Here is a 17,673-nt window from a genome sequence, read left to right as displayed (position 1 = left end):
TTCCACTTGTAAAATCATTTTATTGGTATAAATATACATATGAATAAAATACCTCAGCCTGTAATGTAAGTGAATATCTGTTAAATGTCTTAAAAAGAGTAGTGTTTTGATTTTTTACAGGTGTCAAAGTATTCTTTCTTAAAATCATACATTAAAAGCTAATATGCAGACAGACATTATAGGCCTTCAAAAAACACGAATATTCATAAAACCTCATTCCAATCAACTATGTACATGAATTTGGGCACGTGGTGGGATCGGCTGCGGGCCTCTTTCACTCTGTTCTCAACTGGGCTCCCGGATGGTATCGTGAAGGTCACCGACCAAATGTACATGTACAATTCCACATCAGGAAGGAAGAAGTTCCCCATGGGAGAATGTAAAAACCATAGCCAAGATCTAATATATATAATTTATACAAATTATTTATTAGTGTGCTTTGTTAATATACTTACAATGTGCAATTGCATACGTCAAGAATAAACTGCTCTCTCAGTCAAGTGCAGATCTGACAGGGGTCCACGCAGCAGCACCCCACCGTCAGCCGGTGGTGTTACTCATGTGAGTACGTGTCCAGTTACTTGGATTACCTCCAAAAGCTCACCTTGCGGGCCACACTGTTGCTGCCTCCGAGAAATTCAAGTAGGGCCCACGGAATAATTGCTGGCTTTCACTAAAGGCATAGGAAGGAATGCTTCTGAATCAAACGCCCAGGGTCCGAGAAGACCAAACAAATGTGTTTTGATTAACCAAAAAAACCTCTTTCTGTTTTCAAAAGGCAAGTAAAGAAAAGAAGGAAAACGAAAAGAGCACCGAGAGAAAACGCGGGAGGAAGCATTGCCCTTGACTCCTCTCTAACGGCTGACAAAGCACCCCGGCAAGGAGACCTGTGCACCGGGGACTTTTACACAAAAATAAACTCTCTCTCTGCTTCCTCCCCAGAGTCGCTAGACTTGCTGCCTTGGTGGCCTTCTCTGCTGGGGGACCACGGCTTCTGTTCCGGATACTCCTGGGCCTGCTGGCCCCAGCTTCTCCTTGAAACTGAAACGGAGAGGGGAGGAGGTCATTACAGCTGGTAGGGTACAATCAGCGCCCACCGCAGGGACAATGGGGTGAGACGCGGGGGGGGGGGGGGGGCCCGAGGGGCAGGCGGGCTCAGGAGGAACTTCCTCAGAAACAACTCACCAAGTACCCTTAGAGACTCAGGACGGAAATTAAAAACAAGCCAACAAAAACAGAAGCAAATCAAAATGAGAAAACACAAAGGCTCCAGGCCACGAGACGGCAAAGCTCTCACCCCTGAGGTTGAGAATCTGGGGGTGCGGATGGGGGAACTGAAGGGGGGTCCTCCGACCCCTCACGCACAGCCGCCCCTCGTTTGGCTGGGGGGAGGGGACAGGCCAGACAGAGCCTCGCAGAGGTGGCGCTGGACAGACGGCCCTCCTGATGCCTTCCGCCACCACCTAGAGCTGGCTGTCCCTGCTCTGGGGCCATGGCCTGAGGAAGGGCCCAGGAAGCCTCAGTTTCTCGCGCTGGGAAACGAACAGTTCAAAGCCTTGTGAAAATGAATGCTGCCTCCGGGGCGGTCGGTCCTTCTGGAACCAGCCTCGGGTGACAGAACTGTCATCATGGGTGCCTGCTCTGATCACAAATAAACATGAAGGTCCCCCTGTGACTGTGCACAGTGATGATGGGCGAAGAATTACTGGCGTGGAGCTGCTGTTACGTGTCACGTCAGGCGTGCGTGCTTCAGGACTGAGACTCCTCACAACTTCCCTGGAAGGGAAGTTTTGCAAAATGTGGAATCTGGATTTAAACGAGACCTCTCCCTGCAAAGCGCATGTTCTTGACAACGAGATCAGAGCGTTGCGGGTACCATACCCAGGGCTGTTAAGGGTTATTACATATTACTCACCAAGTCTTCTGTGTAGACACCACTTAAGCTAAAAATACCAAACCCCATACTTTGTGTGGCTTGAAAGCAGACAAAAGCTACTTGGTTACTCAGAAGTTCAAATGATTCAACCAGGAACACAGGCCTGGAAAGCGACAGGATTCAGTTGATGCTTCTAATCGCCTTGACTTTAGCAATTATGCTAAACACTCAGCATGCTGGGAACTGACTATTCAAATGCTAAATCCACTAAAGAATGTTCAGGAAGTAAAAGCTCCTGAAACCTAATAGTTAAAATGTAAACTTAATAAAGTAATTCTCTTGCCAATCTGGTTGTGGGGCCAGATTCTGCTCTCTGGACAATAAAAATTTAAATTTCGTTAATTACATTAGATGGAAATCACCCAGTGTTCTCAAAAGGATAAACCTCTCAAATCTCATCATAAAAATAAGTAATCTTCTTAAAAACCTGACCTCTTTTTACCCAACGCCTTGGAGCAAATTCTTGGATGGTAGGGAAAAGTAAATAAATATTACAGTTGATTTTATTTTTTCGCTTGAGTCATGTAAAAAAAAACAATAAATGTCCTTTGAAAGTTGTCGACAGATTGGGTCTGGGGGAGAAGGTAAGTAAATTTTTAAAATAGCGTGTTCTTCATCATAAAATCAATTTGAGAGTAATACACAAAGAACTCTCTAAGTTCTCAAATTCTGCATGTGCTCTGCACAGGAGGAAGGAAAGCAGATTTATAACCATCTCAAAGACACTTTGCAATAATCTACTAGTAGCAGAGCAATCAATACTAGTGAAATCTTGCTAGAAAATTGTATTCATTCCCTTTTAAAACCAAAATGAGTTGTTCCCGTGTATCACGTGACTCAGAAACAAATTTCCACCACTCCAGGCTCGAAAGAAGAAAGAAAAATGGTGATATGTTGCTTGTCTTCAGAGCAAACATATTGACTCTAATTCGTAGATTCAAAAGCTTTTCATCCCTCTAGTATTTTGGCTTCCTCAAAATCCCAGGGCCTCACTGATGTTCTGTGACATCACAGTCCTCTCTGAAAATGGAGGAATCCATGCCATCCAAAATGTTTATGTCACAGGTAAAAACCCAGAGCGCCTCGGATGGACGATGGCCGCTGCAGCCCAGCTACCTGAAATTCGGAGAGCTCTCACACGGGGACCTTCCTGCAGGAAGCAGGCTGCCCTTCAATCTGCATCACTAGCAAGTTCACAGACTGGTTTCTGGGTTGGTGCCACAGACCCATGGCCAGTAACGAAGGCGCAAATTTTAATTGGTCCAACACAGTCACTCGGAGGAATAACATGGTCTTTCTAGAGGCCGACAGAGCAGTTCACGGAGGCAGTGATGCTGTTTAAAACATCACTGATTGGGGCGCCTGGGTGGCTCGCTCAGTCGGTTAAGCGTCCGACTTTCGCTTAGGTCATGATCTTGCGGTTCATGGGTTCGAGCCCCGCTCGGGCTCTGTGCTGACTCCCAGCTCAGAGCCTGGAGCCTATTTCAGTCTGTGACTCCCTCTCTCTCTGACCCTCCCCTGCTCACGCTGTCTCTCTCTCTCTCTCTCTCTTCCCTAGAAATAAATTAAAAAATATTAAAAACAAAAAACAAAAAGTCACTGATTAAGCCCCAGTGGATGTAGACTAGTCCCCGGGGTGGCATTTCCTTGGCGTTGCAGGGAGGGGCGTGAGTGGACAGGAGACTGAGGCCTGTGAGATCGGGGCCCTAAAATCACACAAGTGGCCAATGCGCTCGGCCAGCCAGCCTCCTGCCTTCTCATCAGTGCAGATCACTGGCACGAACAGCTCTGTAGGGGGATTTTCTTTGCTACGTTTGTTTCCCAGTCCGTAGCAGCATCTATTTGATTACATATAATTAGGATGGTAATGACGATTATATTGAAGTAGGTTTGGTCAAGCTTCCACTAATAAGGTTATGTCTGCTTGAAACTGAAAACTCTAGAAGTTATTTTAAAATAAAAGATTCAGGGGCATCTGGGGGGCTCAGTGGGTTAAGCATCGACTCTTGATTTCGGCTCAGGTCATGATCTCATGCTTTGTGGGTCTGAGCCCCGTGTTGGGCTCTGCGCTGGCTGCACGGAGCCCTGCTTGGGATTCTCTCTCTTCCTCTCTCTCTGCCCCTTTCTGCTCACATGCTGTTTCTCTCTCGAAATAAATAAACATTTACAAAATAAATAGACAGAATATAAAATTCAGGATTTTACTAATTCAGATGAACCTTCTCCTAAGTAGCCTGACTTAATGCTTGACTTGATACAGGAGAAAAAACCCAGGGTGTTTACTGCCCTTCTGCAGTGCAAGATTCGTACTGTTAATGTGCTGAAGGATCTCTGTGTGCCTATACACGTGTTTGTTGCCGTTACCATTAAAATGATAAAAAACGCTCAAGTGCACAGGTTATTCAACACACACACACTGCGAATACTCACATCCCGTCTATGGTGACAATGACTGGTGCAGAAAGGATCAAACATGAATCTGTCATTCTGTAAGATGATTTGACTTTGCATATATACGTGAAAAAATACATATATATATATATATATATATACATGTATGTATTACATACACACAGACATACATGCTGATCTTAAAGCTTTCAAAATGTGCATATAAATTGAGAATTAGAGATGCATTTGAGAATTTCCCAGGAGGAAAACATGACGACCTTAAAAATAATATTCAGTAATCAGCCCTGATTTTTTAACATTTTCTGCTATGAGCCAAAACTGCTGGCCTTTGGTTAAATTTCTTTTGAAGAGCTCATATTGGGGTAGTTGAATCCAGATCTGGTGAAAACAAGTAGGTTAGAGCACTGGCTTACCGACCATGCGCCACAGCCAGACAGTCATTGGTTACTGGCTGGATTATGGAAGGAGGTGCCATATAAAAGGCATCTCAGAATAAGATGCCCTCAACAAACAGGATGCATCGTAATATATACAAAGCCAAACCAACTATTGCCTTCAAGAAAATAGGACATGTTCTAATGAAAACATCACAGCTTATAATTAAAAGCAAGACGGGGAAGGACACACAATTCAGAAGTTACAGATATTTCCAGTCAAAGAAAGTAAGCATTTCACCTGTCAAGTCAATACCAAAACAGGTGCACAACTAAAGCAACAACCAGGATACAAATATGCAGCATGCTTTGAGAACAACAGCCTCTGTCTGTCACACGGACACGCAATTCAGGAAGATAAGCCAGCTGTTTCAGCTTACACGAAGCTGCTCCTGAAAGATTTAAAGGTGTGTGCAGAGCGCGGGGTAACAGGACTGCTCTGCTACGTGCCATTTGTTAACCAGGCACTATTCAGAAAGCAGACTGCTTTGCAATTCTCGAGGATGAAGACAGGCGAGTGCGGGAATCGGCACTAACAAAACAAAATTAAAATAGTGGACATAAAATGACTTCAATGGAAGCTGCCTTAAAAACTACTTTTTTTGGTTCCTGCCGGTACTTCAAGAAACCAGGGCAGAAAAGAAAACACAGATGGTCCTGTTTCATTCCGTCAAATTGACGGAGCCCAGTGGAGGGAGAACTGTTAAGTCCAGGAGGTCATGGAAAAACCTGGGCCAGGCGCAGAACTCCTGGCCTTCTTAGGATCTGGCTTATTCCTGTCGCCAACCTCTTCTTGTCCTATGTCAAAGCCCCCCCGCAGGTCGGTGTGGTCCTGTGGGCGGTCTGGTGGGCTGCGTGACGCCCCTTCAGGGCCCTCTGGGAAGAAGGAACACTGTGCTCCATCACTTCGTTAAATAACCAAGCGAAAGAAGCCAACCGACTCATTAGTTCAAATGCTAGAAACATCCAGAAACAAATCTAGATGCCAAAATCTAGAAACATCTATGTGACCTTATCAAAAAAGGCAGCATAGAGACACAGCTTCTGATTTAATACGCTCTACAAAGAACTCCGCCTCTCTTCAGAAAACAAATGTCTTAGGCGTTCATTTCTGTACCTTTTCTGTCACTTGAAGATAACAGGTTTTCCTGAAAATGTCAGAGAAAAAAAATCTCTTCGGAGAGTTACTGTAAGCATGTGCCTACAAACGAGTGTGCCACGCAGGAAATCCACGTGCGTGTTTTCCGATAAAACTTTATTCATAAAACCCACAGTGGGTCATTGTGTATGTTTGATTATCATAGGGTCAAACACAGGATCCCTCAGTAGTGTCCATGACATCACTGGTATTTACTGATTTTACATTTTTAGTTGAAGTCTGGTTGACATAAAACATTACATTTGTTTCAAAAAGTCCTTTAAAGGCAAAGGATCAAGTCCAGTGTTTTCTCTAGGGCAGGCGCTACCTGGCCCGAACAGAATGTTCATCCGTGACCCACGGGCTTCACTTTCTGCTGTGGGTCGTGTCCGTAACTGTACCCACTCCGCCCCGTCATCTAGCTAGCAGGTGCCAGACCGCCTGGCAGGTCGGAAAGCTGGCCCCAAACGTCGTTGCTCCTGGGGAGACAGCAGATGCCTTTTGGCTGCTGTTTTGGTTTGTGAACCTGTCAGGGAAAGTCCTCAAAGGCAACAATTCCCACTGGAGGTGTCCTAACGCGGTGGGGTGTGAAACCGTAAGGCAGGTCTCCAGGGAGGGATGCTATCAGTAGCAAAGTGCGAAAGTTTCAGAACGCATTCTCCTTTTGCAAGAAAGAGAAGTTATTCCTATAATCAGGTCACTTCCACTGACTTGCCGTGTGGGGAGCCTTCTCAGAAGGCCGTGAGGGGCCCGGAGTTCTGGCTAGAATTCTCAGCCATGTACTTCATCCCTGGGGGCCTAAATACACTCACGTGTTAACCTCCCACAGAGTTTTACTGAAAGAAAAGTGCCCTGTTTCAAGGGAAAAAGTACTTTAAAGCAATCTCAAATACCAGAATATTCTACATTTTTTTTCTTTATGATACTAAGACTTCCTTTCAAAGATTTTTCAAGTCAGGTTTATAAAAAAAGTTATTAACCAGCAAGATCCTAACTGCGGAGTCACAGGAAAGGCATTTCCTCTCTGAATCAGCGAGGCTTGCTCTAACATTTCCCGCTGGAGTTCAAAGCCAATTGGAAGTCATTCCCCTTTTTGTCTCCTGGGGCTGTCTTCACCTGAACGGAACATGACAGAATTCACCACAGCATCTCATGGAAGGCGGACGGCAAAAAGCAAGGGCCGTGAAGTGGAACAAACGGTCCTTAGAGGTTGAAAAGTTAATTGGTACTTTTTCTTTCTCACTAAAGGGTCATAAAAAGTCCAACGAAAGGTCGTGGGCATTTCGTCACTAGCTTTCACTGATCCTTTCCTAACGCAGCATAAGGCAAGGTATTAGGCCAATACCCTCTAAAGGCAGAAGCTGTGTTATTCTGAGAAATTCTGATCCAATGCCAATTAAAATCGAACAGGAGAGTAGGGAGATCAAGAGAACAGGAGGCATGACCCCACATATAAAAATAAGCCGACACAATCACAAAAATTGGAAGGGACAGTTACCGTATTCCAAAGTAGCTTGATCCCCTCGTAAGTACGAAATTTTAGATCTTTAAGTCAATACTTCTTGCCCCAGTGGGAAGGACCATCCTGTTGCCATTTAGAAAACAAAAATCATTTGTCTGAAAAATCCCCACGCCAGTTCCGGGATTGGAGTTGCTCAATTAAAGTTTGTTTTTGTTAGTGCCAATTCACAAGCTTTGGGTCAGTGAGGGATGATAAGCGAAGCGAAGGCTCTAACCATTTGTTGGCTGTGACTTCCTGTGCCCAACTGCCTTCACTTCCTCTTCTGCAATCGTGGAGTACAGTTTTGAAGATCTTTTCCCTCCACTGGAAGGCTTGTCAGTGTCATGATCTGAATGTCTTTTGTAATAATCTCCTCTTTGCACTACTGAGGAAAAGGGATTCATTTTACCCTTTACGTTAGCAAATACATCAATGTGTTGACATTAATATTAAAGACTATTAATATTAAGAATTAAATATCCGAGAACCCGCCCCACCTAGGCGTTACGGAATCTACAGCATTGGTCCCGCACAGATACACCAGCGCCTATAGAATTCAACAGCCAACATTATGGAAATGTGGTGCAAAATGAGGTGAGCTCCGAGTCTGCCCCAAAAAAGGTGCTAACAAAAGGCTCCCATGGTACCACTTTGATTCCAGGATGGATTAACGAAAATCACATTCACTATGGAAGAATCCAGAAGAATCGTAGCCATTTACCTGTTTCAGAAATTAGTTGGGCACGCTAGTCCGGAGGGAGGCACAGAACAAGGAAATGAAGTAACCAGCATGAAATAACGTACAAGAAAATAGGAGTGAGCACATCAGGAACATTTTCTAAAGAAAAAGCCGGGGCTCCCAAGTGGCTATCATTCCTGGGCCAGCGCTGCCAATGAGCTGATAAATAAACTGAAGTCAGACTCATCACCTTGGACATTTACACGCTGTCCTCAGACGGCATGTATGTTTTCAGTTCAGTTTCAACACCAAGTGACACCACCACGATGACCTCTGTGCTTAACTTACTGTGGATCTCAGGGAAAGCTCTAGAGTCTCTACCTAGAAAGACGGGGGCTAGAATCATTTACCGTGTTTACTCTCATGGGGGAATGAGGAAAGGAATCACACATCTACCCCAGAGCTCACAAATGTCTGAGGCGTGACCTAGTTCCTCAGGAAAGAACACAGGACTTTTCCAAAGCGGCTAAGGGCACGCCAGCGGCTTCTAGCATTCACCCTCCAGGGTCCCCATTCGGACTCAGGAGGCTGGTGGGTTACTCGAGGCCTTGTTAGCAATCATACAGGCATCCAGAAAACATCGCTTTCATAAACGTTAAGCCATCTTCAGAACTTCCTTCTAAGTAAGGACACGAAGTCAGCAGTTGCAGAGAGAAGGCAGAATGAGGGCGGGTGGGGGTAGGGGAGAGCGGGGAGGGGCTGGCCCAAGTCAGTCTGACTGCTGCCCAGTGTTCTTTCTACACCAAGACTTGCCAAGGCTGTGGCTGTAACACCAAACCCTCCATTTATTCATTCCGCATACAATACTGTAGGCGCTCGCTACCTTTCACGGCCTTAGCTGCTGTTTGACAGGAGTAGTTTATCGGCTTTGGTCAAATCCCTACCTTCTTTTATTTATAGCCAATAGGTGAGGGAAGCTTGTGCCCACCAAATGAATCTGAAGGATGGAGAGGAGAAAGCAGGCGGTGGTATGTTTTTGCTGTTGTTCACTTATTTTTATTATTGTCCTATCACAAAGATAGTACTCGGAAATACTTTCCATTAACTTCAACACAAGGCTGCCGTTAATAAAACGGGCCAGTGGAGGAAGATGTCAAAGCCAGAAAGGTCAAGGAATTCTAAAAGCATCAAATACTTAAACCACAGTGAGAGCCATCTGGTCATAGGTAATGACTCTGGGGCTCCAGAGCTTCTTCACGGGTGGGACTTAGAGATGGCAAATGTACTTTATGGAGGTTAGAACCCAAAACTTAACCGTGTATTTAACAGAGAGAGGGAGCCCCGAGTGATTACAAAGAAGGTGAACCTTGGACTGGGATGTCTGCTAAGCTTTCGTTCTCTGTATACAGTCATTCCTGAAGATCCAATGTCATCAATCCAATTGAATCAAGTTTCTGAATTAGGAAACTGCTCTGGTCCCTGAAGTTTAGTCTAAAAGATGCCTACTTAAACTCTAGGATACTGGTCAAGACCAGAGTTAATTCCTTTCTCTTGAAAGGACTCTCCTTGGAGAAAGCTAACAGAGAGAAACCATTTCTTACCTTCCTGGGAAAACGTCCCGGGGCTGGGCTGGGGGCTAATCTGACCATCTCTCTCCTTGTCCGAAGGAACTTTTTTCAGGACAGGTGGGAGAAGAGCAATTTTAGAAGAGCCAGGGCTGGATGGAGAGTCTGGGGTGTCCTCTAGGGAGACACAAACGCATGAGTCAAGCAGGGCCACAAACAGGATTCCTAAAACATAAGCCACGTTAACCTCTAAATACAAATGGCCAATCACTTTTTTAAAAGTATCAGAGAATTTTTCTGGCCAAGACTGAGTTTCATGTCTCTGTAAGTAACAGTTATGTACAGTAGGGAGAAAAATAAATGAAACTTTATCCATGAAAGGATAAAGGGACCGAGGGGCTGTGAAGACCAGAGAGCATTAGCCATTCATTTTTATCCATGAAAGGATAAAATCTCTAAAATTCACAGGCAGATGTGAATTTATCTTGCTGACATAGAATCTCAACAGGCTGATATTTGAAAAAGACGCTGTAAGTGAAGTCAGTGTTCCTTCTGCGTCAGACACAGAGGCTGTTCGATTTTCTTAAAATGTGTGATATTTATAACCCACTGCTTTTACCTGTTGTCCCTACAGTGGTCACGTGATACGCACACACACGTACATGTAGGAACGCAGGCTCATGTATCTACATACACATACTGAGCCCACCAAGAATAACCTGGAGTCGATGGACTTTTGGGATCAGAAGGACGTTGGTGATCACTGTACAAATGAAGAGGTTAAATGACCCGCTGAAGGAAAATGATGACAGAATTTCTAGGATTAGAACTCTAGTCTCTTAATTCTACAGGCTAACTTCTTCACTTTCTCTGAAAAGATTTACTGAATCACGCCCTTTTCTCTGCCCTACTGCCCACAAGGTTATTTGAACTTGGTGTGTGTGTGTGTGTGTGTGTGTGTGTGTGTGGATGTGGATGTGTGCACGTGCGTGTGTACAGAGGATTCTCTTCAGCCTTCAACTTCCAATTCAACTCTCCTACGTGCTTCCCTACGCTGACAGGCTGTGACCCTACGACCGCGGAAGCGCTCTCCCTGCTGGGGCGGCCTCTCGGAGCCGGAGCCGGAGCCGAGGAAAGGAAAGGAGATGGCATATTCAAAAATGCCTGCTGAATTCTCAAGCGCCATGAAAACAAACGAGCATGTTAACATAACTCTCGACAGACTAAGTGCTAGGAAATAAATGGATACATTTAACAAACACATAGAAAACAGCAGCCCTGTGCAACAGAATACTGGGAATCCAGCTAGTCTTACATTTGGAATTCGCCACTGGGGAGCCAAAGTACACACCAGACCAGGCTCATTTTAGAAGAGCTTGCCCCCCTTGCCGCCGACTAGGGACGCGCCTTGCCTATGAAAACACCAGTCTGCTCCCACGTAGTCATTTCAAGGTGTTTTCTTCATTATTATTTTTTTTTTTGCCTTCCTTCTTCTCACGCTACCATGAAGATATTTTGTGGGCGCCAAGAAATGTTTTGTGTTTCCTATCATAACAAACTTTGGTGTGCAACGAGGTTTGCACAGAACTAGGAAGTCCTAAGTGGTTTGCCCCAAGGGTCAGCTGGTGGGGGTGACCCCAGGGCCTCTCTTTGTCTGAGGCTGCTCTTTGGAGACTGCACACTGGGTTTCTTGAGGGACCGAGGGGCTATGAAGACCAGAGAGCATTAGCCAGCTGGCTGCTCAGTGAACAAGAGGCGTGTTTGAGGGAAAATGGGAAAGACCCACAAGTAGAATGAGTCTAGGCTCGTGCGACACTACCTTTCCTCATTCCACCACATCCTCTGCATGTTGACAAATGACTATGATGAGATGTGTGTCTTACTTTCTAGTGTGCATGCCTGTGGGGGGAGGCCCGCGGGGGTGGTCACCCCTACAGCTGGGGGGCCCCTGGCATCCGCTGCTGCTTACCAGCTGTATGACTTGCCAAACTGAGACTCTCTGGGCCTCACTTTCCACATCTGTGCAATGGAAGAGGGGTGAGGACACTGAGAGTTTATCCCCATAAAGTGGATACACTTAGAACACTGCCTGGCACAGAGTTAAGACTGGCAGTGAGGGGGCCGCCTGGAGGGCTCAATCCATTACTGACTCTGGATTTCAGCTCAGATCATGATCTCATGGTTGGTGAGTTCGAGCCCTGCACTGGGCTCTGCACTAACAGCGCAGGGCCTGCTTGGGATTCTCGCTCTGCTCTCTCTGCCCTGTTTGTGCTCTCTCTCCCAAAATAAATAAACATTAAACAAAAAGATCAGCAGTGATGATGATGATGGGCATAATCTGACTACCTATCTCTACCCTCACTTGCCTAATTACTACAGGGGCGAAAGTGAAGGGGTGATGTGGGGTTCGTTATATTATCCACTCTACTTTTGCACACATTTAAAAATTCTTATAATAGACCGTTGGAGAAAAGCAAAGGAAAAGAACCCCATTCGGAGGAGCCAATGTAGGAGAGAATAAAGCAGAGTCCAATCCATTTCTAATGTTTTTAGGCTTCTTCTATCGTTAGATTTTCTAAACCTAGTGTCAGCTCATTTTTTCTGTCAAGGGCCCAACAGTAAATATTTCAGGCTCTTTAGGCCAACAGCCTCTGTCCAAACTACTCAACTCCGACATTTTAGCAGAAAAGCTAATACAGACGGCCGATGACATTTTATTTACAAAAACAGGCCCGGAGTTTGCCAAACCCTGTTCTAAACCCGAAACATTTCACAGAATATGGGGGGCACGTAAAGAGAGCAACGTCTGCTTTCCCTCCCTGTGTAGACCCTGCACACGGGTCTCAGAAGCCTCAATCTAGCCCTGCCAACAGGGTCTGCACAAGACTCTCTCCGTGCGGCCCTCCCGACTGGCGCCCCCGTGCAGGGCGGGTGTCGGGGCCCCGGGCCTCACGCTGATAAACTCGCAGCCTTTGCCCCTTGCGGCGCCCGCCCTGCGCCCGCGTTCGCTGCCCCCCGCGCCCCCGGAACCGTTGCGAGCCCCGGTCCGGCCAACCCCGGAGGCCGGCTGCGCGCGGAGCCCCCCGCTGCCCCCTCACCCCTCACCCGGCCGCGAGGCGGTGCGTGGCTTCTGCGGGACGGCGGGCCGCGCCGCGGGGCCGGGCCGGGGGGCCTGCGGCGGCGCCTTCGGGCTGCCGGGCGCGTTGGAGGAGCTCCGCGGCCTGGGGCCCGCGTCCACCCTGGGCTCCGCTTTGGCGGTCTTCTCCGGGCTTCCCAAGCCGAAGCGGCTCTCTGCGACACCTGGGTGCAGCCTGGGCACTGAAATGACAGCGGGTACAAAGAGCACAGCCTGTAAAACTCAGAGGCGCAGAGACCGAGCACTGGGGCCGGGAGCTCCCCCGGGGGCGCAGGCACGCCGGCCCGAGACGCCGCGCTCCGTGGCGGGCGGCGGACGCGGCGCGGCTCTCCCGCCCGCCCCCCACTGCGCCACGCGTGCCCTAGTTCAAGTGCGTCCACGTCCCTGCTACCGCGGAGAGGGAGCGGGCTCCGCGCCTTGGCCGCGGACCTTGCTCAGGCCTGGCACGGGGGCCCGAGAGGGGCCCGGTCGCCTCCAGGTGGCTGGGTCCTGGACCAGCCTCGGCCGGCTGCAGGCCCTCAGCGACAGGGCTCGCGGACACCCCATAACCTCACATTCAGCGAAAACCGCCTGAACGTCACCTCATCTCACGCCTCTGCCCTGTTGCTGCCTGAAGCGTCTAGACAACGGGCAGAAAGAAGCTGGTTAAATAGGCGCTATGCTCCAGCGCGCACAGCGTGAAAATTCCGAAGCTCAACACGGGAACTTCAAACAGCAAAGTGAGGTCTCTGACATGCAATTTGTAAGTGACTCTCGGGTTTCCACCAAAGCTGCCTTATGCTTTTACTACATCTGCAAAGGAACAGTCGGTCGTGTCAAACAAATGGGCCACCTTCCACCTACCGCCTATGGCTCTTCAGCCCTGTCCCCGCCTCCCCGGCCCCTCCAAGGCCACAGCTGGGGAGCTGCTCTTAAGGAAACTTCCTCCCTTTGGGAAACTGGAAAAGGTGCCCTGTGCAGGCAGGTGGTTGCAGGGGTGGGGACATGCCCTGGGCTGACCTGCGGCAGGGGAAGAAACGTGGTCTTTGGGACGAGCTGAGACCCCGTGACCCGGAAACCCACTCTCACGGCCCATTTTTATTTTTCTTCTGCGAAGGATGTGAGACTCCCGGACCCAGACGCCGAGAGTGTCTCCTGAGAGGGTGGTGGCGCTCGCCAGACTTACCCGCCCCGCCTCCGTCCAGCCGTTCCGTGCTGCCCAGGCTGGAAGAGTCCTGAGAGACGGCATCGTTCCCGAGCTTCTAGAAAATTCAAGCACAGCACCCCCCCCAGGGCATTTTTCTTTAAAATGTAAGAAAAACAACAAAGCAGATAATAAATGACAGCAAATAAAGGCCCCTTGCCCACGGACCGCGTCCGGCCTGGCCCCGAGGGCCTCCTTGTGGGCATAGCTGTGAGGCACGTGTTGTGTTCTGTGTTCACAGCCAGGGCTCCGGGGACCCCAGTGTGTTCAGGTCCCCGGGTGACAGGTGTGTGGGTTCAGGGGAGGCCTGTGGGCGTGGTGGCGGCCCCTGGTTCCCGTGGGTAGTTTCTGGAACACCTGTGTGTTCTCTGCAGCCCCGAAGCTCCCAGCGACGGGGCGCGAATGCTCTGAGCGGACAGGACCCTCTCCGAGCTGGGTTCCAACAACCAAGTGTTAAAAGCAGTGGAAACCTATTTTTCTTCGATGTACAAAATAGGGGAAAGGGGGCCTCACACGGGCAGGGGCCCCCTTGCCATGGAGCCGGAACCACAGGGGTTCAGGAAGCAACGGAGGCCAGGCTGGAATTAATGAAGGAAAACAACCACCACCACCACCCCAAACTTGAGGTGAAGGGGTTAGTGACGGCCAGGGTGGGGGAGGCGCCGTCAGCCGGAGCTGTGACTGTGAGGCTGGGAATCAGCCTCTCGCGGTGCGGAAAGGAAAGTTCGCTTGAAACCAAGGCATTTAGATACAAAGCTGTATGTAAAGTCTAGTGTTTGCTTCCAAGAACCCTACTGACGAAGATGATCTGCACCTACCTCCGGTCTTAAAACACAAATAAGATGGGTGGGTAGGGGAGGGGGCAGGGGGTAGGAGGTGGGGAGAGGGGGTGCCAAGGACTCCCAGGGCTGCCTGACCTTTGCCTGCCCCTTCCTGCTCAACTCATGTGTCTGACAAGCCGGAAAAGCCAGTATCTGTGGGCAGTTCCTAGCTTTCTGGTATTTTCCATGACAGAGGAGGGGTTATTTGAAACACGGGTGAGACCTGACCCATACACCGCCCTGTCCGCTGGGCCACAGCCATACACGCACCAAGAGCGCGGGTGCTGAGGACTTTCTCAGCAAGACTGCAGATGCTTCCCCGGGGGGGGGTGGTCTCCAAGAAGCGGTGTGCACACGACTCCCACCGCTAGAATGGGCACACTGTTCTGCATCGCTACGGAAAAGTGATCCCGAGGACAGGAAGCCGGCACCAGGCCTGCGGGAGCGCCCTGGACTTGTCTGCAAGGTGAACACCAGCCAAGAAGTCCCCCACCTGGACCAGCAGGGGGCGCAGAGCCCTTGAACAGAGCGGTCAGGAGGCGGGGCTGAACCAGTCCCGAAGCCTAACTAACACCTCTCCTGGCATCTTACAGCCTCTAGAAGGCAGGGGCACGTCTATCTGGGCTCAGAAGTAAGACAGTGGACTATTTAAACGTGGCCAGGACGAACACACACGGAAGGAGACACCGCCTCTCAGGCCAGAGGCATGAGCCTGCACCTCGCTTGCATCTAACATGTAATCCGGGGGGTGGGGCCCCTGGGTGTCAGTTAAGCGCCCGACTTCAGCTCAGCTCATGATCTACTGGTTCTTGAGTTGAGCCCCACGTCGGCTCTGTGCTGACAGCTCTGAGCCTGGAGCTGCTTCGGATTCTGTGTCTCCTTCTCTGACCCTCCCCTGCTTGTGCTTTCTGTCTCAAAAATAAACTTTAAAAATATTTAGAAAAAAATAATCCTAGGGGTGGTTCTTACTGTTTCCTTCCCGGCTTTCCCAGGCAGTCAACACATGTCCTCTCCTTTGCTAAAGAATGAGAAGTGCTCTGTCTTCCTTTTCATGGTTCTTTTTCTTTAAATTCATGCATTCAATGTGAAGTGTCAGGAAGAGTGAAAACACAATACTTTTTTTAATCAACCATCTATTGACCACTGGTGAATAATGCTGTTGACTTCCTGAAGAATACAGTCATGGAATCTCAGGGGAAAATATTCTTATACTGATTTTTGAAAACCTTTTTTATTATTATTCTGATAGAGTTCCCATGACTGGTTTGAACTTTAAGTATCGCCATGCCTCGTTTTACTGCACCTTGCAGATACTGTTCTGGGTTTTACAAACTGCAGGTTCACAGCAGCACCACTGCCCCAACTGCATTTGCTCACTCTGTGTCCCTGTGCCACGTTTTGGTAATTCTTACAACATTTCAAGCTTTTCCATTGCTGTTATATTTGTTATCCTGACATGTGCTCAGTGATTCGCTCTTGTAACTGTCTGCGGCGCCCCGGTACGGCAGTAAACTTAATTGACAGATGTTGTACGTGTTCTGACGGCTCTGCCCCACCCATCCCGTCTCTCTCCAGCTCCTCAGGTCCCTTAGTCCCCGGGACACAGCGGTACGGAAATCAGGCCAGTAAGTAGCCTGACAGTGACCTCTAAGTGGAGGAAGAGTGTGGCATCTCACTTTAAATCAAAAGCTACACATGGTTAAGCTCAGTGAGGAAGGCGTGCTGAAAGGCGGGGGGACAGGCCGAAAGCGAGGCCTCGGGTGTCAAACAGCTGGCCAAGCTGTGAATGCAAAGGAAAAGTTAAAAGTATGACTCCAGGGGCGCCTGGGTGGCTCAGTCGGCTAAGTGTCTGACTCTTGGTTTTGGCTCAGGTCATGATCTCAATGGTTCAAGGGTTTGAGCCCCGCATCGGGCTCTGAACTGACAGCACAGAGTCTGCTTGGGATTCTCCTCTCCCTCTCTCTGCCCCTTCCCCTGCTCTCTCTCACTCCCTCTCAAAATAAATAAATAAATTTGAAAAAAATGTAACCCCAATGAACGCACGAATGATAAGAAGGGAAGCAGCCTTACTACTGACATGGAGAGACTTTGACTGGTCTGGAGAGAAGGTCAAACCAGCCCAACATTCCCTTCAGCCAAAGCGTAATCCGGAGCAAGGCCCTGACTCTCTTCAGTTCTATGAAGGCCGGGAGAGTCTGCCTTCAGCAACCGCCACCCGCATCAGCCAGCAGCCATCAACGTGGAGGCAAGGCCTGGCACCAGCAAGCTTGGATGACAGTGAGCACTTGTTATCCATAAACGATTTTAAAATTAAGGTGTGTCCATTGTGTTTTAAGACATGATGCCAGTACACACTTCATACCCTACAGTATCGTGTAAACATAACTATCTGTGCACCGGGAAACCCAAAAATTGATTTGACTCGCTTTATTGCGATGTTCACTTTATTGTGGTGGTCTGGAACCGAACCTGCACTATCTCTGGGGTCCGCCTGTATGAAGGATTTTTATTATTGGTGTTGTTTTAACAAGGCACTAGATGGTGCTACGAGGTCATTACTATAAGCCTCCAACAAAAAGACTTTTCTGAACTACAGGAATTTTGTCACTTTGAGCCAATTTATGTATCGAATCCAAAGCATATGGAAAAAACCCTCTAGAGCTTCCGCATCTTTCTACCAAAAAGCAGCTGTTCATCAATGAAAACAGTGATAAAATAAACAGCTCGTTAGTGAAAACAACATGTTCATTGTTGTAAAGAAATTCTATAAAACAGATTGAAATTTAAACCCTTCCTTGGGCGTCTGACTTGCCAGTGATGCGGTCACAGAATTCTGACCAGGGCCTGACTTGCCGAGTTAGCAGAACA

General features: G+C 48.4%; 1 protein-coding gene across 4 annotated transcripts in view; it reads right to left on the bottom strand.

The window, feature by feature from the left end:
* CARMIL1 (capping protein regulator and myosin 1 linker 1) overlaps positions 1 to 17,673 on the bottom strand; it is a 300,801-nt gene continuing 283,128 nt past the window's right edge. The window contains exons 34-38 of one of the 4 annotated variants that reach the window (XM_039257306.1): positions 13,967 to 14,042; positions 12,771 to 12,983; positions 9,702 to 9,842; positions 7,657 to 7,806; positions 1 to 1,041 (exon numbers count right to left, since the gene is read on the bottom strand). In XM_039257306.1, coding sequence (XP_039113237.1) covers positions 905 to 1,041; positions 7,657 to 7,806; positions 9,702 to 9,842; positions 12,771 to 12,983; positions 13,967 to 14,042 — 717 coding nt within the window. In that variant the 3' untranslated portion in view covers positions 1 to 904. The remainder of the gene's footprint in view (positions 1,042 to 7,656; positions 7,807 to 9,701; positions 9,843 to 12,770; positions 12,984 to 13,966; positions 14,043 to 17,673) is intronic. The other 3 variants (XM_039257307.1, XM_039257308.1, XM_039257309.1) reach the window with 3 other exon arrangements.

This window comes from Hyaena hyaena, unplaced genomic scaffold (assembly GCF_003009895.1).
Source record: "Hyaena hyaena isolate Hyena2069 unplaced genomic scaffold, ASM300989v1 scaffold_614, whole genome shotgun sequence".
NCBI lineage: Eukaryota > Metazoa > Chordata > Mammalia > Carnivora > Hyaenidae > Hyaena > Hyaena hyaena.
This window is presented reverse-complemented; position numbering and strand designations above follow the sequence as displayed.